General features: G+C 42.4%; 1 protein-coding gene across 1 annotated transcript in view; it reads left to right on the top strand.

The window, feature by feature from the left end:
* Nucleotides 1–23,503, top strand: part of DSCAM (DS cell adhesion molecule) — a 680,888-nt gene that overhangs the window by 111,281 nt on the left and 546,104 nt on the right. Inside the window, exon 2 of the mRNA XM_029938933.1 lies at nucleotides 20,010–20,327. Within this exon, the coding sequence (XP_029794793.1) occupies nucleotides 20,010–20,327 (318 nt within the window). The remainder of the gene's footprint in view (nucleotides 1–20,009; nucleotides 20,328–23,503) is intronic.

Raw genomic sequence — 23,503 nt, 5'->3', positions numbered from 1 at the left:
CATAAATATTTAGCTGTCAATGTGATTCCTTCAAAGCATTTTATGCATTCGTCTGACCCGTCAGACACATGAATCTTACCCAACACAGAAAGAAGAGACTCTTAAAACAGTGGAGAGAATAGTAGGTCCTATCTGTGCTGCTGGCTCCGAGCCCAGTCTGAGCTAGCACAAAGTGCCATTAAAAAGTGATAATAGTCACATCGATTACCTTCTTCACATGTGATTCCTCTGAAAAAGTGTCTTTTATTCATCATTCTTAGGCTTTTATCTTGGATTCAAACTGCAGTTTTCCAGTTACATGATACACGTAGCTATTTAGGACTAGTTTGGGGGCCAAAGCAACTTATTTTGCAAAGCATGCTCATTGAAGTGATCTCAATAATTCTATAAACTATTTTAGAAGGTAGGCTAGTATGTCATTCATTACAGGAGCCTTGTTCACATCACACTGAAAAGGAGCTTCCAGGGAGATGTTCAAGAACAAAAATTCAACCTAGTCATTTGAAGATCTCACTGGCTTTATTAACCCATTCGTGAATTGGGCGGTGCCTCACTTAGCAAGGGGAGTCCAAGTGGTACAAAATGCAAGGTTTTTATAGGAAGGAGGATGAGACGAGGAAGTTATTAGCCAAAGAAAGGAAGGACTGTGTCAGGGGGTCTCTCTCCCTCAGGGGATGGGGCGGGTCTGATCCCGCAGATTCCCTCTTCTTCCTCGGGGCATGGAGAAGGCTCTGGGGACAGGTTCTCCGGGAGGCTGGGCCTGCGGTTGGGTTAGGCATGAGGTCCTGGCTCGGGGACTTGGCCTCAGTGACACCACTTTGGACCAGCCATTTTCTTTTTGATGAGGATCAAGTTATGGAATCAATATATCTTTTCCAAGGCAGGGAAATATGCATCTCTTTAGTTATTTTATGCTTCTTAATAGAAAAGTGTAAGAACCTAGACCTTGTCTAATCGACCTTCAGCCCCCTCAGCTGCACCGTTATCCCCCCTGAAAACTTACACCACTAGCCTCAGTCATGGGCAGTTCTAAGGGTCAGAACATTCTGCCTTACATGGAGACAAAATCTGCCTGCCTTGAACTTCCTTCTGGAGGGTCCTGGGGCCACAGAGAACAGCTCATCCTCTTGCTCTTAGGTGTAGCTGCAGAATCTTCAAAATTCTTCTGTCACGTTGTCCTGAATTGTCTCTCTTCATACTTCTGCCTGGTATGGGCTGAATTGCGCCCCTCCCCCAACAAATTCATATGCTGACACCATTGCCTCTAACATCTCAGGGTGTGGCTGTGGTGGACATACAGCCTTCAAAGAGGTGATTAAGTTAACAGGAGGCCTCAACTGAATCTGACTGGTGTCCTTGGAAGAAGAGGAAATTTGGGTCCACAGAGACAGCAGGGGGTGCATACGCACTGAGGAAAGGCCATGTGAGGCAGAATCTGGCCATCTGCAAGCCATGGAGAGAAGACTCAAGAGAGCACAAGTCTGCTGGCACCTTGATCTTGACTTTCAGCCTCCAGACTCTGAGAGAATAGATGTCTGTTCTTTAAGCCACCAAGTCTGTTTTGTTACAGCTGCTGGAGCTGACTTATACATTCTCTCTCCCCAGCCCCACTAGGAGTGTGACTTGTTAGTGCCCTGTCTCTCCTCTCCGTGACATCAAGATAGCATGGGGCTGGTGAGGGGTTATAGGAGATAGTCAACAGTATCTGGCATGCTATGCTATATTTCTTGTGAACATTATCATTCCTATCATTACATTATCTTTAATAAAAATAATAAATACGACAAAGTTAGGACAAATCTAATGGCATGACACTTCAGAATTTCTGTAAGGTTGACTTCGATCATTCCTAAATACTTCTTCAGACATTTATACTTGTGGCTCACATCCTTGTGTCCACACGTTCCTGGGTGAAAGTGAGATTCGTTGCATCTGACATTTTCCTGGTTTACTGGCCTCTTATGTTTTAAAGAAGTGGCTAAAACATATTTACATTATTTTTTTTAATTGTGTAGTGTTGGTCAAAATATGCAAATATGAAAACTATTCTTGTCATGGTTACTTAGAATCATGAGCTTATTTTCTATTGGCTAAAATTTTTCTAATAGTAATAGACTTGCTTTATAGTATTTAGTGATGGTGACCATGTTGGGCTTTAGTAATCATGAGTGAATTGCATGCACTGTGTTTTTAACATATGGTAGACATCCCCAAATACATAAATGAAGACATTGCTGACCTAGAAGCTGGAGTCTGGGTTCTAGCCTCCTCTCTCCTTCTCTCCTGCCCTCTGCATTGCTCTGGAAACCCTCGCACCAGGTTATCCTCCTGTGGAGACAGATGTAACAGGATCAAGAGCACGCCAGGCTTGTGGTCCTTTGATGGGCTGTGTGGGTCTTCTTTCCCCCCTTACCACACCATCTGAGGTTAGAACTCTTTTGTCTTTACACATGCAATTTGGTTTTTATCCAACTCTGGGAACTGCTGTGGCTGGCAGTGTCCTCATGCTCCCTCTTGGAAATGCGTGAGGCTGGGTTGGTTTAATTTAAAATGTTCCAGTAATAACTTTCAGACGTTACAACTCAATTTGATTTTCTGAAGTCATCATGAAGGGAATATTTTAAAAGTCTTATTCCTTTAAGTTTAAAAATGTTCTTCAGAATTAATGTGGCAACAGCCAGCCACCCAGGCCAACCCCAACCTTCTAGAAAAGATATGCCCCCAGGACATTTCTCTAAATGAAGTGTCAAATCCAAATCAAGTCAAATTTCCAGCGTGGGATAATGGACTCTATTTTATGACTTTCTTCTGTGCCCCAGGGGCTGCTTGGGCCCATTACACAGCTGGTTGGTGTATATTAGCAGAGGGACTTCGAGTGGCTGTGGGCTCTTTGCTTGGTGAAACCCAAGCCACAGTTCTTAGGTTCTGGGGTTATTAACCATGCGCCAGGTTTCTCCGAGAACGCTCAAACTCCATTCTGTTGTGAATACTTAATAGCAAGGAGGATGTGATTCTCTTTTTAGGGAAGTTTCTGTGACTCAGCGAATGCATTCTAGTGTGATAGGCAAACTGTCAAAATTAATGAACGCCAACTGAGATTTGGTCCCTACAGGGAGAAACCTAGCGTGGTTGTGAATTAGCATGAACGCCCCCATGTGTCTTGAACATGCTACATTTCAGCACAGATTCAGGCCTAGAGGATGTCTTCAGAGGAAACCACAGTTTTAATTTTGGAGAAGAAGTACACCAAGGTAGATAATTCAGATTTTTCAAGAACCAAAGGAAAAAGAAAAGAAAAGAAAAGAAAGAAGAGCTATAATCAAAGACATTTTGGCAGTAGAGATTTGTTTGTTTCGGTTTTTTGTGTGGCTTCAGGTTAAGGCTGTCCTGGTCGAGCCTGACTCTATCTAGGATAAGAGACTACAGAGGGGAAGTGACTTAGAAGGCTTTGGAGTGAGCGCCAGGAAATACAGAGCACCAAGACAAGTCTGTCTGACTATGAGAATTGTAAGTCGTTACTTCCCAGTGAGGTTTCAGTTCAAGGTATGTAACTTGGGGACTTGTCCTTTAGAGGGCTGGACACCGAAAGGTAGATGCCTTTACCTCCCTCCTGAGAAAGAGCACCCGGCATGTGCCCCTCATTCTTGGAGGAGTCCGGGTCCAAACACAGACCCTGCTGCAATGACTCCTGTGAGCCAACCCCAGGTCTGTGTCTCCCTGCAGAGGTCAAACTTCATATGCTTTGTCATCTCTAATGTGAAAATAGTAGTAATGGCTACAAGACTTATTTTGAAGATTTGTTTTATAGCAAAATACTTAACATAATTCATATTCAGGAAACATCAGTCATTCAACTACACTCAAAACAAAAGCAATAATGGTCAATTTAACAAAATTTAGTTTAGGGGTGCCTGGGTGGCTCAGTTGGTTAAGCCTCCAACTTCGGCTCAGGTCATGATCTCACATTTGTGGGTTCGAGCCTTGCGTCAGGCTCTGTGCTGACAGCTCCGAGCCTGGAGCCTGCTTCAGATTCTGTGCCTCCCTCTCTCTCTGCCCCTCCCCACTCAGGCTCTGTCTGTCTCAAAAATAAATAAAAAACAAACAAAATTTGGTTTAGTAAAGCACTTGATGATACTGTCTCGGTAGATGTGAGGTGAGCAAGCCATGTAAATTGAGATGACAGTGATGTCGTGTATGGGTGCAGACTAAGTAAAAAGGACACGCTCTCTTCTTTGTACTGCCCAGAACACAAACATGAGATCTTGGATAATTCACTTCCTTCCTTCTTCTTGGCCTTTGTTCTCTGACCTCATACAGGGTTTACGGGTAAACCCTCCAGCAATTTAAGGATGGGAATGAGGGAGGTGTAGAAGGAAAGGGTAGGGGTGGGGGAAGGGAAGAGGGGTGGGGGAGGGAGAAAATGCATTGGGATGGGCAAAGTGGGCTATAAAAGTACCGGTGGAATTATTAACCATCTATCATGAAAGCCTGATTTTAGAATGTTATATCTCACTGAGATTTATTTATTTATAGTTGGTTGAATTTAATCTGGCAGCCATGTATTCAAGAAACACTTCTTGGGATTCGACTGCACGCTAGAAATTGTTGGGAAGGATCAGCGATCTATCGGGGAATTCAACCAACTGAACATTGGCCGTTTAGGAATTCCAACTTTAAGGAAGGGGAGACAGATAATAAAAAGCTGTAACAAATAACTAAATTATGCAGCATGCTAAAAAGTGATTAACATTGTGCAGAGCGCCTGCAGAGGAGGGCAATTGGGAGGACTCCCCGTAGAGTAGTATCGGGTGAGAGCAAGCCCCGGTGAGAAGGGTGGGTTCCTGGAAGACTGGAGAAGGTGGCACGGAACCAGCCAGGTGCTTTCTGGGGGCGAGGCATCCCAGACAGAGGGAGGAGCCTGCGCGGGTGCTAGGGACTAGGGACTGGAGTGGAAGGAGCAAGGGGGATGGGGAGAAGGTGACAGCAGAGAAGGGGCCGTGAGCATGGATCATAGGGAAATAGTGGCTTTTGTGCCAAAGAATGGAGGCCCCAGAGGGTTCTGAGCAGAGAGAGGCGACCTGATGGGTGTGCCTGGATTACTCTGGCTGATGGAGTAGTGTGTGCGTAGGGGGCACAGTGGATGCCCAGAGACCCACGGGGCATCATTGTGACAATCCAGGGGAGAGGGGTGGTGGTTTGGACCAGGGAGGTGACAGGAGAGATGGCCGGTAGAGATGGCAAGGTGATCGTATTTTGGAGGTGCAACTAACGGACCTCTGGATGCAGGGAACATTAGGGCTGAGAAGAAGAAGGTCGTTGAAAGGTTTGGGCCCAATGACTCAAAGGACGGATGGACATTAGCTCCTTTATTCAAAACCAGATCTTTTACAGAGCTAATTTTTTTTGTACGTACCTTGTGTGGTTCTAACTGATCTCTTTCTGAAATATTAACAAATGTGAAAAAGAATCACATGGAAGAGGAGGATGGTAGGAGAACTTCATGAATGTGGTATGTTCTGAAGGCCGGATCCCAGAATACGGGTGTGATGGAAGGAAATTAGAGCAACAGTTTACCAGAGTTCTAGTCAACAGATTTCTGCTCCCTCACCCCCAAAGTCTTAAACGTTTGAGACTCCCAAGTAAGGCTGTGGAGGTGGGATTCCTACATCCTACGTTCCATCATTCAGTCTTTGGGGTGCTGTCAGGCTCCATGCTGGCTGATAGGGGGTGAGAAGTGGTCACTCTGGTTCCAGACACGTAAGTCCCACGGAAGGGCTCGTTAGGGCTGCTGCTTCCTGTGACAGAACGGAACACACTCTCTAGAAGCACATTCTCCTACTGACTTTGCTTTCCGTGTTTTTTTTTTTCCTTTCTAAGCTTTTTCTCCTAGTATTCAACATCTGTATTTTCAGATTCTCTGTTTACACTGAAATACTTAAGTTTTGAGGGCTAGATATCTGTTTAACTTAATTTTACAGACTATGAATGGCTGCCCTCCTTATTTCTCCTACTTTTCTCATATAATGATATTGCCATCTTGGGTTAAATCAATAGTTAGGGTTTACATTATTATAACCATGTAAATATTAGCCAAAGCTGAGCTACAGAGCACCTTATGAATGCTTTTCCTTCCTGTTACAGCTTCATGTTTTCCCTGGAATTAATAATCACTGACTTTTGGGTTTACTTAGTCTTCACTTCACGTGTAACCAAATCATCCCCCAAATTCTCCGACAGGGCTAAGTGCTCCTTTTAATACATCTTGATACATCAGGGTCTCTGAATGGTTATTATTATTTTTTTAAATGTGTCTGGGAGTCTTCTTACTGAAGGAGCTACAGTAGGAAACTACTGGGCTAGTTTCCACTCTACCACTGTTAAGTTGGAATCTTACAATTGTTAATGTTTATTTATTTCTGAGAGAGATAGAGAGAGAGAGCGAGAGAACAGCAGGGGAGGAGCAGAGAGAGAGGGAGACACAGAATCTGAAGCAGGCTCCAGGCTCCGAGCTGTCAGCACAGAGCCCAACACAGGGCTTGAACCCATGAACTGAAATAATGGCTTGAGCCAAAGTTGAATGCTTAACCAACTTAGCCACCCAGGCGCCCTGTCTCTTGGAATCTTTGAATGTCACTCTGGAAATTGCTTTTCTGGAACTCCTCACCTGCCTTTAAGTCTCTGTGTCCTCTGCACGTCATACACTCCTCTCCCTTGGTTCGCTGCTTTATGTATTCATTCTAGGAGCTTTCTGAATAGGGTGCATGAGAGATACAGTTTTTGAGTTTGCATGATCTAAAAATGCCTTTGTTTATTTGCTCAAATATGCCAGGTGTAGATTTCTAGGTCAGCCCCATGACTATGTCTATAAATGGGCACACCAAGGTCAGAGGTGAAAGATCAGGTCCTAGAACTTCATACTATTGTATGTCGGACAGCAGGTTTCAACTACGGAGAACCCCAAGGAAGATGGCACTTTTTGTCCATAGGAATGCCTTTCTATGCCAACAGAGACCTGATTTTAGTGTATTTAAGTGTCTGCTGCATTATCAGTGTACCCAGTGTGGTGTAAGCTGATGGCGTACAAGGATAGTGAGGTCTCCTTTGCTGCATACATGGTATAAATGTTTGTGCAATGAATAAAGTCATACATAAATGAGCAATATCTTGATGAAGCAAGGACAAAAACATGAGAAGAACTAGATCAGCTGGTATGAAGGTATAGAGACAGGTGCGCTCTGTGCAGTATTCCCCAGTGTCGCCTGGGAAGAGAGGGGTGTACCATAACTGGAACCCAGACATTGGTTCTTTCTATCATTGCTTTGGAAATAGTAGGCACTGCTGATAAGACAAGGCACTGAACATCTATATTCTGTCACTGTTCATTCATCCTGCCCCTGAAACTCTACTCAAATGGTAGTAAAGGCAGGCATTCATACATAATCGTAAGGACAAAGAGGAAGATGGTGGCAGCCATGAGCTGGCAATGGTGGTAGATGAGTTGTCCATGTGTAACATGTTGGAAAAAGCCAAAGAAAATGACACAAAAGGAAGCCAGAGAACAGGCTGGCGAACTGAAGGACCAGGTTAGACTAGAGTCAATCCTCTGCGAATCCTTCGAATTGAAAAGCTCGTGGCCACTTACCACGTAGGCTACCTTTGTAGTATTTGGGATGGTCATTCATCTTATTACTGAAATACAAAGGAAATCTGTGAATTACCTGGAAAAACACATCACTTTAAAAAGGAGGCTCCTGGAAGCCCTTACACCAGAGCAAGATGGAAAATTGAGTGGCCCTGAGCTCGGTGCAGTTCTAGAAAAGAAAATTATGCTGAACAATGAGATTAACTAAGAAGAATTTTTTTTTTTTATCATTACGCTTCAATGCTTTCACTTAATACTGGAGCTTAAGGTTTCATTTCTGGAATTAGATTTTACAGTTTTCTGCTGGGGTCCCATTACAATCTCTGGCTTTAATTTATTTTGTTCTTTAATCATATGACAGGTAATTCAGTTGGCTTCAGTTAATTTCATTTCGGCCCTCCCTTTGATGGTCTTCTTTTATTGCTTTGCTTTTGTGTTCGTTTCTGGTTCACACTGTTGTGTTTTGACACTCATTTTGGTAGTATTTTCTCTCTCTCTTTAAGCCTCTTACTCTTCAGAAAACAATTCTGTCAGCATCATTATGATGTTAACTTTATATCCTGCTGTCTTTTTCTGATGATTTTCTTCATTTATAATTCCTCATGTGAGTCTGCAGCCATACTCTTTTTTCATTAATTTGGTCTATTTTTGTTCCCAAATGTTGGCAAATGCTAAGGAGTCATTTGCATCATTCTGGATGATGCCTGTGCTTTCATGTTGTGATCATCGTTCCCGGAACGCCTTCCACTCCTTCCAAATCACAGGCCACTTTCGTGCCTTCGGGAAACTTGGAGCTTTAAATGCTAACACTGGAACATAGCAAACTACGTACCGATGATTCATTACCATGTCTGTATTCTACTCTAAAATTGTACACTTAACTGCCAGCCGTGTTGTTGAGAGTGACTTTCATCCCTCCAAAGGGACAGAGAGACTTTATCTCTAAAATGAATTCCCTAGACACATATGGAAATACTTCTCCAGAAGGATATTACAAACAATACTTAGACATTTTCTGAGCGAAAATATTAACATTCCTCTTATTTTTTTTCCTCTGGAGATTTGTAAAATACATAGCAAAATTCAGCTTTTTTTCCTTGTTGAAAAAGCAGTACAAATATTGGATAAAAAGAACGTTTTTACACGTGGTGGCTAAATCTCAGGCACGTGTCCTTCTTGCAGTGTCTGGGAAATTCTTTTTCTCAGCTACTCATTCTTACTGTCCCTTGACATCTATCTAACGGAATTTTGATGCTAATAGATGGTGCTTATGAAATACAGATTAAATATTGTTCCTTGAAAGGATTTTTTGGGCCACATGCAGCATGAAAGTCATAATATTTTTCTTTCGAACATTCATTTATTCATTCAATAAAAATTTGAGAGCCTCTATGATATGCCAGTCAGCATAGCAGGTGACAGGACTAAAGTTGTGTCATGTATATACAGTGTCCCTCTTGTGGATTTTGGTTTGGTGGGGGGTACACACCAAACCACTAAGAAAAGTATTATGAGCGAACCACACAGAAAGCAGAGGTAGGACATGGGGTCTGGGCTGGGAGGTGGAAGACCAGGAATACATGTCTAAGGACTTGATGTACAAGCTGAGATTCAAGGAGTGAGTAGTGGCATGTTGTGCCAACGTATTCAAACAAAGGGCCCCGGATCTGTGCTCTCCCTTAGGAGGGAAGATGCTTGGGGACCCAAGGCAGGGGGGGTCCAGTGTGGCTGGACTCTAGGAAGCCATCAGCATGAAGTAAGATTGAGTTCTTTCTTTTTTTAAAAACCATTTTTTTATGTCTTTATTTTGAGAGACAGAGACAGAGAGTGAATGAGGAAGGGTCAGAGAGAGAGGGAGACACAGAATCTGAAGCAGCTCCAGGCCCTGAGCTGTCAGCACAGAGCTTGATGCGGGGCTTGAACCCACGAACTGTGAGATCATGAACTAAGCCACAGTCGGACGCTTAACCGACTGAGCCCCTCAGGTGCCCCTAGATTGAGTTCTTTCTATGCATATTTTTATTAACATCAAAATAAAAAAAGGTAGATTCAGTCTCAACAAAAAGCCCTGATGGGCCACCCCCACGGAGGTTTGTGTGAAACCCAATTCTCAGGTCTCCTTTTCGATATTGCTACTGCTCCCTATAATTCTAACAGAATTCCTTCAGGTACTTCGTGGAATTCTCTTATTAGGCACCAAATATTTAGGATTCTTGTGTCATCTTGATGAATTGATCACTTACCATTAGGAAATTACCATCCTGTCATATTCTTTTCCCCAAATATTTTGACAATATTATGACCACTCCAGCTTTTTTGTGTGTGTGTGTTAGCATGGGATTTAAAAAACATTTTTTGCTTTGAATCCATTATCTGTTTCCTCATATGTTAGGTTGTTGTTACTGTGTTTAGTTTTATTAGGAATTGTCGAGCTGTTTTCCAAAGTCATTGTGTATTTTTACATTCCCACTGTAATGCATGATAGTTTCAGGTTCTCCAGACCCTACAAAAATTTTGTATTTTCTTCTTTTTTAATTGTTTATTGAAATTCCAGTTATTTAACATACAGCGTCATAGTAGTTTCAGGTGTACAATATAGTGGTTCAACATTTCTGTACACCCCCTGGTGCCCATGGCAATGAGTGGACGCCTCGATCCCCATCCCCTCTCACCCATCCCCCTTCCCACCTCCCCGTTGGTAACCATTAGTGTGTTCTCTAAGGTTAAGAGTCTGTTTCTTGGTTTCTCTCTCTCTCTTTTTCTTTTTTTCACCTTTGCTCATTTGTCTTGTTTCTTTAATTCCACATATGAGTGAAATCAGTTGGTATTTGTCTTTCTCTGACTGACCTATTTTTCACTTAGTATAATACTTTCTACCTCCATTCATGTCATTGCAAATGGCAAGACTTCATTCTTTTTGATGGCTGAGTAATACTCCATTGTGTGATTGTATGTGCACGTGTGTGTGTGGGGGGGGTCACATTTTCTTTATCCATCCATCAATCTATGGAAACTTGGGCTGCTTCAGTACCTTGGCTATTATAAATAATGCTGCAGCAGACATCGGGGTGCGTGCATTCTTTTTGGATTAGTAGTTTTGTATTCTTTGGGTAAATACCTAGTAGTGCAATTTGCTGGATCAAAGGGTAATTCTATTTTTAGCTTTTTAGGAGCCTCTGCACTCTTTTCCACAGTGGTTGTACCAGTGTGCATTCCCACCAGCAGTACACTGGGATTCCCCTTTCTCCACCTTTGTTCCAATGTGTTTATTTTTTTAGAGTGGTGTTAGCATGAGATTTTCATTTATCCTTTTAATCTACCTACTTCTTCATATTTTAAAAGGAATTTCTCCTGGAGGCACCCAAGTCGCTCATTCGGTTAAGCATCTGGCTTCGGCTCAGGTCATGATCTTGCGGTTGTGAGTTTGAGCCCCACATTAGGCTCTGTGCTGACAGCTCAGAGCCTGAAGCCTGTTTTGGATTCTGTGTCTCCCTCTCTGTCTGCCCCTCCCCTGTTCATGCTCTGCCTCTCTCAAAAATAAATTAAACATAAAAAATTAAATAAAAAGGAATTTCTCCTTGATAATGTGTAGTTAGGTCTTGATTTTCATTCAATCTGACAATTTCTGCCTTTTAATTGGAGTGCTTAGCTATTAATTAATTAATTAATTAATTAATTTGAGAGAGAGAGACACGAGCATGGGAGAGAAAGGGAGGAAGGGAAGGAGGGAGGGAGGGAGGGAGGGAGGGAGGGAGAGAGGGAGAGAGAGAGAGAGAGAGAATGAGAATCTTGAGCAGGCTCTACGCTCAGCGTGGAGCCAAACATGGGGCTTGATCCCATGACCCAGGGATTATGACCTCAGCCAAAATCAAGAATCAAACACTCCACTAACTGAGCCACCCAGGCGCCCCATGTTTACCCATTTATATGTGATGTTAACATCAGTTGTTGAGATTTAAATCTATCATCTTGTTACTTGCTTCCTATTCATTCTATTTTCTCTTCTTTTTCTTCTTTTCTTGTCTACTTTTGGATGAGTGGAGTATTTTTTTAATCATCAATTTTATCTCTCGAATGCATTAATATCTAAATTTTGCTTTGCTTTACCTTTTGTTTTTCCAAGTGGTTGCTTTAGGGTTTATCACATTGAAACTACTTGGCCTACTTTCCAGTGTAGCGTGTCACAGAGGAAGTCACAGCAGTAGATTGTCATTTTCTCTTCCCACCGGCCTTTGTGCTCATATCGTCATTCATGTTATCTCTATATATGTTACAAACCCCACAATATATTAGTGTCGTTTTTGCTGTTGACAGTAAGTTGTCTTTTGATGGTAGTTTTTAAAATGAGGAAATACAGGGGTGCCTGGGTGGCTCAGTCGGTTAAGCGTTTGACTTCAGCTCAGGTCATGATCTCATGGTTCGTGGATTCGAGCCCCACATCGGGCTCTGTGCTGACAGCTCAGAGCCTGGAGCCTGCTTCAGATTCTGTGTCTCCCTCTCTCTCTCTCTCTGCCCCTCCTCTACTCATGCTCTGTTTCCCTCTTTCTCAATAATAAACATAAAAAATTTTTTTTTAATGAAGAAATACTTTTTTTTAATTTTTACTTATATACATACCATCTTTTTGGCTCTCTTCATTTCTTTTATGAGGTCATAAATATCTATCTGGCATTTTCCTTCTGCCCAAAAGACTTCCCTTAACTTTTCTTATAATCTGGTCACTGTCACTGAGTCCTCTTAGCTTATGGATGTGTGAAAAATCATTATTATTTTGCCTTCATTTGTTAAGCATTTTTTTGGCTGTGTATAGAATTTTATATGGCAGGCTTCTTTTCTTTATTCTCTTTAAATAATGATTTAATTTTTTGCCTCACTGTCTTCTGGTTTGCCTTGTTTCTAAGAAGTCAGCCATCATCCTTGTCTTTACTCTGTATGTAGTGTGTATTTTACTTAAAAATCTGGCTGTCTTTAAGATCTTTCTGCTTATCATCACCCTGCATAAATTTATTTATGATGTATGATGGTGTGATTTTTTTTCATGTTTCTTCTGTTTGGGGTTCATCGAATTTATGGGATATTTGGAGTTCCAGGATTCATTAAATGTTGAAAAACTTGGATGTTAATTTTTCAAAAAATGTTGTCTCCCTTTCTCCTTCTGGAACTCCAGTTATACATACATTAGGTCATGTGATATAGCCCACATCTCAGTGATTTTTTTTTTTTGTTTATGGTCCTTAGACCCATTTTTGTTGTTATTGTTGTTATTTAATTTGTATAGTTTTTACTGCTCCATCTTCTGGTTCACTGATAGTTTCTTCTGCAGGGCCTAATCTGTTATTCATTTCATTTGTATGTTTTTCATTTCATGTATTTTTAATCTCAAGAAGTTACATCTTGGCTATTTACATAGTCTCCATTTCATCAATATGCCCTTGGTTTTCTCTGCTGTCTTGAAAATATTGGGAGATTATTTGTAATAGCTATTTAATGTTCATGCCTGCTAATTCTATCCTCTGTCATTTCTGTGTCTGTTTTTATTGAATGAATTTATTCCCGATAGTAGATCATATTTTCCTGCTTGTGTCCAAGTTTTTACTGAATACCGGACATTTAAGATCTTACATGATTAAGTATTAGATTTTGTTCTTTTCCACTAGTTAGTATTAAAATGGGTTAAGTTACTTAATATCAGTTTCATTCCTTCTGAAATCCATTCTGGGATCCCTTTTAGGCTCTGTAATGATGAAATTGGCCCCCAGTGTTAGGCTGATACACTTCTGAGTACTTTATCTGATATCCCTTATGTTAGTTCTTTCCGCCCTGGCTGGCTGGAATTGGAATCGGTCTCTCTTCATATGAGCTTCAGGGATTTTCCACCTGTTCCTTTCCGGCGTTTCTCATTCAGCATTGGCCGTTTCCTCCCATACATGCAAATATCCATATACAGCTAAAGCTGTGTGTAAAGACTTATCCAGGGGAACCTTCTCTGGGTCTCTGTAGCTTTCCATCTGTGCGGCTTTCTCGCTGCTTTGTAAGTCTGGCCACCTTGGTCTCCTACACCTCACATTTGTTCTTCTCAGCTCCGGAATTCCACCAAGTTCCACTAGGATTTCCTCCTTTTGGAAGGATTTGGGAACTCTCTCCAGGCAGAAAGCTGGGCCCTTGGAGGGCCCACCTTGTTTGCTTATTTTTTTCTTTTGTTCTGTATTGCCTGAATGTCTACTTGTGAGAGGCTAAATCTAGTGCCTGGCGTTTTGTTTGTTTGTTTTGTTTTATCATGGATAGAAATTGTATTTAAAAGTTTTATGCCCCTGTGAAGTTTTGTCCAGTTCTTATTCCTGAGAACAATTTCACCATTTGCTTCAGTGTTGGGTATAGATAGAATGATGGAAATACATTAGAGTTCAATGCATATACCATGTGAGCACATTTTTAGAGCCTGACTTGGAATTATTATATGGAAGTTTGGAAGTCATTATGAGGCCATTCATTTATCTGCTTTCAGAACACCTGAGATCATCTGATCAAGATGACACTAAATTTCAAAGCACTCATCAAACATGAAAACATTTTGTAGTCTCTGAATTGGTGAAGGGTTCTGCTTTCTAGAGAATATTTACCCAAGGCTAGGTTATATCCCTTTTTGTTTTGGGAGACCTTTACAGAAGCAGCTCGTTTTACTAAGCACAGCCATGCACATGTTCCTGTAAAATCAATAAAAATGTTTTAGTCCTAAATGGCATTTCCATTCAAAATGAATATACCTAATTTGCAAATCTAATGGTCTGTTTTGGTTCTCATGTTTTCTGATCTCTCTGAAGCAATTGACACTGTTGAAAACAACTGGTTGGCTTCCTAAAATACCGTCCTTTTCTTTCGAATGTATCATTCTCTTCGTGATTTGGGCTCCTGATTGCATAATTTCCTCTTTAGCTTCCTGATGGTTTTTTTCTTTTTTCATTTCTTTAAATGTATTTAACTGTAATTGAAGTATGGGATACCTACATAAAAGTGTACATATCAGAGTGGATAGCACAGTGATCTTTCGAATGGCGTCGCGGATCAGGGTGCCCAGAGCCCGCATCAGGAACTTGAACGCGGCCAGCATCCTGAACACCACCGGGTCCTTCTGTTCTCTAGACCCACCCTGACCTGTGATTCCTTTTTAAGATTTTTTTTAATGTTTATTTATTTTTGAGACAGAGAGACAGACAGACTGCAAGTAGGGGAGGGGCAGAGAGGAGAGGGGGAGAAACAGAATCCAAAGCAGGGTCCAGGCTCTGAGCTATCAGCACAGAGCCTGACATGGGCCGAAACCACGAACCTGTAAGATCATGACCTGAGCCCAAGCTGGAGGCTTAACCAACTGGGCCCTCTAGGCGCCCCAGACACCTATCATTTTAAAGTTCTTTTTCTTTTAAAATGACCAGTCATAGTTAGACACCTAAAATACCCTGGGGCAGTGACCTGTTGACCTTGTCTTGGCCAGATCTTAGTAAAGGGCTGAGGTTGCTTAACAGAATCTTGAAAACCAAGTTAACCTTTAGGTCACAATGTTCGTTGTCGAGTTACATTCTTAGGATCTTTCCAGAGCCAGCTTGCTCAACCTTGAATTATTTACCAGAACAGGAGTGAGCGAGTGAAACAATGGTTGGTATTTTAGGGTCCAGTTTGACCCGCGGAGGTGGGGTCTTACAGGACCAGGCATACAAGCTATTGAATTTTGACAGTAATGACTTTTTCCTCTTCTCTCTCCTTCCTTTCATGGCCCTGCCCCCAGATTCTGGGGGACTCACATCAAGACTGTTCATATCGGCTTTCCCCTCTGGCCCCGCCCCTGACCACACAGGTCTAGGCCATGCCCACAGCAGCCTGGCTGGAGCTCCTCATAAACCCAGTGTTAACTTTCTAAGACTACAATTTGGAAAATGCTTGCCCTACATCAGAACTTTCACTGTTTCTCTATTTTTTTTTAAACAGCTTTGTCGAGATATAATTCACATGCAATAAAACTTAATCATTTGTGTCGGTGGTTGTTAGTAAATTTGCAGATAAGTACAGGCTTCACCACAGTCAAGTTTAAAACCTTTGCAATTACCTCGCAGCAGAGACCCTGCGGCCCTTAGTTACCACGATTCCCCGCTTGCCCTTGCCTCCAGCTCTAAGGAAAACACTACCTTCTTTTTGTCCTTAGTACTCTCTTCCAGACTTTTCACAGGAATGTAATTAGGTAGAGTATGGGGCCTTTTGTGATTGGCTTTTTTCACTTAGCATAATATTGTCAAGAGTCCTCCGTGTCCCTATCAGGTGTCGGTATTTCATTTCTTGCTCTTACTGAAGAAACTTCCACTGTTACGGATGTGCCAGAGTTCGTTGATCTGCTCTTCAGTTGATGGACACACCAGTTTGGTCCACATCTGGCTATTGTAGATAATGCTGCTTTCAATACTTGTGCACAGGTTTTTGCACGGATGTGTGTGTTCATTTCTGTTGGACACATACCTATGGATGGGATTTCCTGTGGCCTGCAGAATTAAGCACGTGCTTTCTAGCATGAGATCTGATACCACTTATGATCTAAACTCAGTAACAAGTGTCTGAAATGGAAGCTTCCTGAAATCATGCTCCAAGCTTTGGGTTGTGATGTCCCCGGGCCTTAGCACGGTGCCAGGGCAGTCGTAGGTGAGTGTGTAACAGAGTGAGTGAGTGAGTGTGAAGACGCTTAGGTTCCCTCTCTCAAATTGTGCATCGCTGTTATTTCTGCCCCAAAGTTTCTATTATCCAGAACCTTCTCGCTTCTCTCCTGCCTGATGACTCAGTGTCCTAACATGTTTATGCCCTCTGCCTAGACTTTCTTCCCTCTTCTCTTCTTGAGAGGTTCCCTGTCTTCCCCAGATTGGGGTAGTCTCTCTCATTTATACATCTGTAGCATTTTGTGAGTAGCTCTGCCCCAGCACTCAGCAAGGAATTACCATCCATCTCTTTACTGACCACGGAACCCTCTGGATGAATGAGCGACTCTGTCCAGCAACATTTCTTTCATGTCTCTTCGCGTCGGTCGCCAGATCCGAATTTTCAAGAAAGCAATATAGACTTACTTTTTGTTCTAGTGTAACATTCTTCTTTCTGTTGTCGCTGGAGCCCTGCTCACACCATCTGTTATAACGTTATAAAATGTGAAGAAATCTGTATGTGAAAGAACAATCCCCCAAAGCCCCTTCCTTCGACGTCCTTAGTGTCCGTACCCCAGGATTTTATCTGCAGAAGGTTTGGAGCAAGATTATGCCAAATGTTTTGTTTAGCTTTCTGTTATTAAACTGCAGTTCGTTTCTGGGAGATTTCACACGCATGTGATTCACAGCAAGATCGCCTGAGCCTTTTCTGGGGGGAGGGAGCAAATGTTGCTTTATTTGGAGGGTGTGCAGCATGCTATAAAATGAAGTACTATTATTTAAGCAGATGGATGGTCCCTTAGATGGAAGGAACTGAAGCTGCTGGAATGTAGTTTGGGTTTTCGTTTGCCTTTGGCCATATGATGTGTATCTTAAAGAATGAGTTTATGTTACATTATTAAACCCAGTGGTGTGAAATCCAAAGACTCAAGTGAAATACCTTAAAAAAAAAATGTAAGGAGAAGTGACAGTAATCCCCTGTGGGTCACTTATCTTCTTAACTATACCAGGATTAAACATTTATTTTGCATTTTTTTCTTGGAGGCATTTGAATAATTTCACATTTATATAGGAAATATTTCTTACATACATTCGTGTGTTCAAAGACTAACAATTCTTAACAAGGCTACATTTAGGAGACAGAATGAATTCAAATACGACTAAATTGTATTTAGTTCAAATTACCCAAGCCCAGCTGACAGAAGAGTAACGTGGGGCGGGAACAAAAACGAATCTGGTGGAATTAATTAGCCTCAAAGAGTGACAGTCACCTCCCTCCTAACAATGTGTTTGGGGTGATGTCAGTTTCCTAGAAAGCTCAGATGTAAAATCACGGTGCTACTATCAGCCTCTTTATTTGAGCTGAAAGCTGTAATGTTTAATCTGAGCCAATTTCTCAGTTAGCAATCATTTTCATACTGTGATTTATGGAGCATTGCTGAAGAGTTTAGTTCTGGTGGGGAGAGAAAGCCATCCAAGTTACCCGCCCGCCTTCTCTTGGAGGGACTCGATCACTGTTAACAAAGTGGCTTTTTTCTCCACCATCTCCTGACACACAGCGTCCCCTCTGTTTCTCAGCTTGGGATAGTTAGCACTGGTTCTAGTGGGCAAGCTGGTGGGCACTGCCCCAGAGGGGGATCAGCGGGCAGTGGGTGGATGTTCAGATGAGGTCTCTGGAGGATGCTGAATGTGCTAAACACAGCTTCTCTGGGATTTGGCTTTACAGAGGAAAGGCAGCCACATGCTGAAATTAAATCTTCGTCAGAAAACTTGCATCTGGCATCTGTAAACCCTTCGCCCCGAATTCCCCCACGGTCAAGTGGTGACCCTTTTGAATCTCCACCTCTTCTGTAGAGTGGAGCCTGTTCTCACAGGGTAGAGCTGCTCTTCACAAGCCCAGAATAACCCCTTGCGTATCACAGCTTTGTCTGGTACAGCCCAGGTGCTCAATAAATGATATTCTCATCTCTGCCCAGTGAGATTAAGTCCACGTAAGGAGGGCATCTTTTCTCACGTGAATATGTGACTAAGTGTGCGTTTGTTTTTAGAAAGTCACATAAAGCACCAATGGCTGAGAAGTAGGTCTTCACAGCATTTTAAAATCTCTGGTTAATTTTTGGATTCTAGAAGTCGTTTACTTTGTTCATGTAAATGACACTCTGTGGCTGTTTGTTACGGAGTACAACATAGGCGCCCATTAAATGAATTAAAAAGCCAGATGTGTGTGACCAGGTTTGCAGATATCTTATATGTAGCAATGAAAACAGAAATAATTTAAATAACTAGGATCAGGAAAATAGTTTATTTTATTTATTTATTAAAAATTTTTTTAATGTTTTATTTATTTTTGATACAGAGAGAGACAGAGCATGAGAGGGGGAGGGGCAGAGAGAGGAGACACAAAACCAGAAGCAGGCTCCAGGCTCTGAGCTAGCTGTCAGCACAGAGCCCAATGCAGGGCTCGAACCCACAGACATGAGATCTGACCTGAGCCAAAGTCAGAGGCTTAACCGACTGAGCCACCCAGGTGCCCCAGGAAAATAGTTTAGAGAATCATGTTATATAAAATGTGCATCCACTATTTACTTGTAAGGTGTGTATAGACAGACGAACTTCGTGTATGAAACAACGTTAAGAGAATGAAGCAGAGCCTACAACAGTTGCATGGCTTATGTATACGCATTATTACATAGAATAATCGTAGAGGTGCATATGGCATGTGGGCAGATGGACCAGAAGAGGAAGCTGGTGGGCCTGAACTTCCATCAAAGTTCTCATTGCCATTGCTGCCCATTTTTGATTAAAAAATGCACTGTTGAGGGGTGCCTGGGTGGCTCTGTTGGTTAAATGTCTGACTTTGGCTCAGGTCATGACCTCACAGCTCATGAGTTCAAACCCACGTCAGGCTCTGTGATGACAGCTCAGGGCTTGGAACCTGTCACAGATTTCTGTATGTGTCTCTCTCTCCCCCTCCCCCACTCATGCTCTGTCACTCTCTCTCTCTCTCTCTCAAAAAGAAATAAACATTAAAACATTTTTAAAAATGCATTGTTATTTGATGCTATTTGTAGAAAACCAGTTGTGCTTTGTAAAAATGTTTTACATACAAATACAGATTTTCATCTGTAAAAATTGTGACTAATTTCATTCAAGAATATGTCTCAGTGTACCTACCAACCAGAGCAATTCAGCCCTGGCAACTGGATCTAGACATCATCCTTTAGCCTGTTCTCATTGAGAGCCCACTGGGTGATCAGTCACTGCATGCTAGGTGACGATGTGAGCGAATGGTGACACTTTTCTCAGGGGTCTGATGTTCTAGAGGGGGTGACAAACATCTAGAATACAGAGCATTAGTATAGCTATGTATGTGCTATGTACAGAGCATAGAATCTAGCATACTGATTCCCAGTAGTAGTTATTACTGTGGAGACAGAGCAGGGCATGGGGAACAGGCTGGTAAGTAATCAATTACAAGTTAAGATCTAGGATCTTAACTGCTTGTACACAGTGTGAAATGAAGCTGCTGCCTTACTCACTAGTACCAGCCTCTCTGTCCATAGTTGAGCAATTTCAAATGATTTCATTTTAGTCAAACCTGGCGATTGTTTCTCAACGTTCAGAGGCCAGGCTGATTGAAGGCCAAGTTCAGAGAGTGCACCTTCCTGACCAATTGTTGTGTTGTCTTCTTGTAGTTTTCAGTGAGGACCTTCACTCCAGCCTCTACTTTGTCAATGCATCTCTGCAAGAGGTAGTGTTTGCGAGCACCACGGGGACCCTGGTGCCCTGCCCCGCTGCAGGCGTCCCTCCTGTGTCTCTCAGATGGTACCTAGCAACGGGCGAGGAGATCTACGATGTCCCCGGGATCCGCCACGTCCACCCCAACGGCACTCTCCAAATTTTCCCCTTCCCTCCTTCAAGCTTTAGTACCTTAATCCATGATAATACTTATTATTGCACAGCTGAAAATCCTTCAGGGAAAATTAGAAGTCAGGATGTCCACATCAAGGCTGGTGAGTACGTTTCCTCTGCTTTGTTCCTTCTGTGCCTGCTGAGGGGGATGGGGGGCGGGGCTGGGTGATGATCAACGGTAAACCATCACCAGCTGAGAACCAATGGAAACCCTGCCGTCGGTCCATTCTGGCACTGCAGACAGCTTCTTGGGGACATCAGAGCATCCCTTGACTGGCTCTCAAAATGCCTTAGGTTGCTGGACCTAAGAGGTGAAATCAGTGATAGCACGTGGGTCAAGGCCAAATTGAACTGCACATGGATTTTATTTTGACTGATTGATACTCTGACTCGGACTTTCCTTTGCCTCAGATCCACTGTGTTTGTGTCCTGCCCTGTCTCTGCTCTTTCCTCCCCTAGAGGCAGGCCGTGTGGGGACGGGGAGGAGAAGGGAGGGAGGAGGGACACACAGTGGAAATGGAAAACAACTTTGGCATCAAGGTGTGATGTAACTTGAAATGAAGCACAACAGGTCCGATATTCTTGTATTCTTTGTGAAATTAAAAAGGGATCATTTTCAACTTTTTTGAGTGTGGCACAGGTTGCTGGTATGTTGTCAGTGAATAAATCCTGAATTGGTTGTATTCCTTTGAACAGCATATGTATATATAAAATAACATATATAACATATATATCTTATATATACACATATGTGTATATATACATATATATACATATATATTTTAAATGTTTATTTTATTTTCAAGGGAGGGGAGGGACAGAGAGAGAGAGAAGGGGACAGAGGATCTGAACCGGTCTCTGCACTGACAGAGAGCTGGATGTGGGCCTCAAACTCATGAAACGCGAGATCATGATCTGAGCGGAAGTCAGATACTTAACCCATCGAGCCACCCAGGTGCCGCGATTACATTTCTATAAGTCAGCTGCGGAATACAGTCTGAGATTCACAGACATGAAAAAGTTATACATACAGGACATATTGTGTTATTTTACAGATTGAACAAAGCCCCGAAAAACCAACTTACAGCTAGACTCTAGTTAGCAAACAGCATCTTAAAATTTTTTTAAGCTTCGCCTTATAAATATTATGGCAGACTGACATAATATAATGTCAGGGCAAAGAGAATGTGACTCTGATTGTTGTCTTATGCTCCAGATAGCTGGGGGAGTTTGGTTATAATTTCTGTAGCAAGATGCTACTTGAAGACTTCACGACATGAGCAAATTATGAAATGTTTCTGAATTCATGCATATGATCTCTTTGATGTAAGCAATCAGACGTTAGACTACAGTTCATTCTGCTAGCGAGTCACTTCTCCAACTCTATTTTGATCTCTGTGACACGCTCATGAATCCCAGCACCTGAGCGAGAGCATTCTTGAGAAAGGAAGAAAAAGACGGGCTTTAATCAGCAGTTATGAAAAGTTGATACCCTGAATAATTAAAATAAATGCAATTTGTAGGGAGACCTCTAAACCTGACAATCCAGAGGACATAGTGAGTGCCTTTTACTTGGCAGGCTGAAAATGCTCATGATGTGTTACAGAAACATATTTATAGTCTACAAAGTGCCACTTTGAGAAGAACCTGGAACTTCAAACAGCTATGCTGTGTGTTAATCCGTGGTTTCTGTCTTGGGTTTCCTGTCAGATAAAGGAATTAAGTGTTTACTCCTGTTTTAGCTGCCATTTTGGAAACTCGTCATGGAATTGATGCTGAACGTGTTAGGGGGCCGAAATCTCATCATCGTGTCTATGCCCCCTTCTGCTTCTGCATAAGTATGTTCTTGCTGTACATGTGCTAGTATTCCTCACATCTACTTGTTCTGAGCATGTGCAGCAGACACGTGATCGCTGTGTCCATGTGACCTTATGAGATGGACAGCCACGTTGCCCAAATGCAATTTATTTTCTCATTTGATGTTACTTCTTGTTGTGAAGACATGATTGCCGGGAGCCAAGAAGGGGTTAAAGAACTCTGGTGGAAAAACTAAGGCAGAACTGACTAACTTTGTTAAATGTCACAGCAAGATAAGCAGCAGTAAATAGCTGTTAGTTCCTGAAGAGTCATAAATAGCTATTGGCTCCAGGAACTAAGATTACCCTCAGTTAATGTCTGACAGGTCCCTGGTACCGTGTGCCTTCCCCCACGTTCTTTCCCCCTTCCCCACATTTTTCTTCCCCCCTGGTTGTGTATATAACCAGCCTCTTTGAATAAACGTTAGAGCTTGATCACACCTCCTGTCTTGCTCTCATTCTTTGTGTCTCTTGTCCCATCCATTCACCCGTTCCCTCCTCCAGGTTCCTATTGAATGACCCCGCGGGCCGGGGCACATGATGACTGTAATAGTTTTTCAGATTTTTTCTTGGACGCTTGAAAGTCTGGTTTCCCCATGTTTATGTAGATGCTAGTATAGAACTTGATGGCTGTTTGGAAGAGCAGGTGGTGGGTGACCGCTTATGCTACCCAGTGACAGCTGTCGTGTAAGAGTTGAGGAGAATGGGACCCATGGGGTGGCACCTCATATCAGGCCTTCCTACCTGCCTCAGTGTCCCTCCAGTCTGGGTTGGGATTTTTGTGGAATAATCCATTGGGTAAAAATCTCTCCATTGGCAGTTCAGGGAATTCTCATTCTTTTTTTTTTTTTATTCCATTATTTTATTTATTTATTTTTTTAATAGTTTATTGTCAAATTGGTTTCCATACAACACCCAGTGCTCTTCCCCACAAGTGCCCTCCTCCATCACCACCACCTCTTTTCCTCTTTCCCCTCCTCCTTCAACCCTTGGTTCGTTTTCAGTATTTAATAGTCTCTCAGGTTTTGCGTCCCTCTCTCTCCCCAACTCTCTTTCCCTCTTCCCCTCCCCATGGTTCTCTGTTAGGTTTCTCCTGTTCTCCTGTTAGACCTATGAGTGCAAACATGGTATCTGTCCTTCTCTGCCTGACTTATTTCGCTTAGCATGACACCCTCGAGGTCCATCCACGTTGCTACAAATGGCCATATTTCATTCTTTCTCATTGCCATGTAGTACTCCATTGTATATATATACCACATCTTCTGGATCCATTCATCAGGTGATGAACATTTAGGCTCTTTCCATGATTTGGCTATTGTTGACAGTGCTGCTATGAACATTGGGGTACATGTGCCCCTATGCATCAGCAATTCTGTATCCCTTGGGTAAATCCCTAGCTGTGCTATTGCTGGGTCATAGGG

Source organism: Suricata suricatta, chromosome 5, assembly GCF_006229205.1.
Source record: "Suricata suricatta isolate VVHF042 chromosome 5, meerkat_22Aug2017_6uvM2_HiC, whole genome shotgun sequence".
NCBI lineage: Eukaryota > Metazoa > Chordata > Mammalia > Carnivora > Herpestidae > Suricata > Suricata suricatta.
The sequence above is the reverse complement of the archived record's forward strand: the minus strand, read 5'-3'. Positions and strand labels throughout refer to the sequence as shown.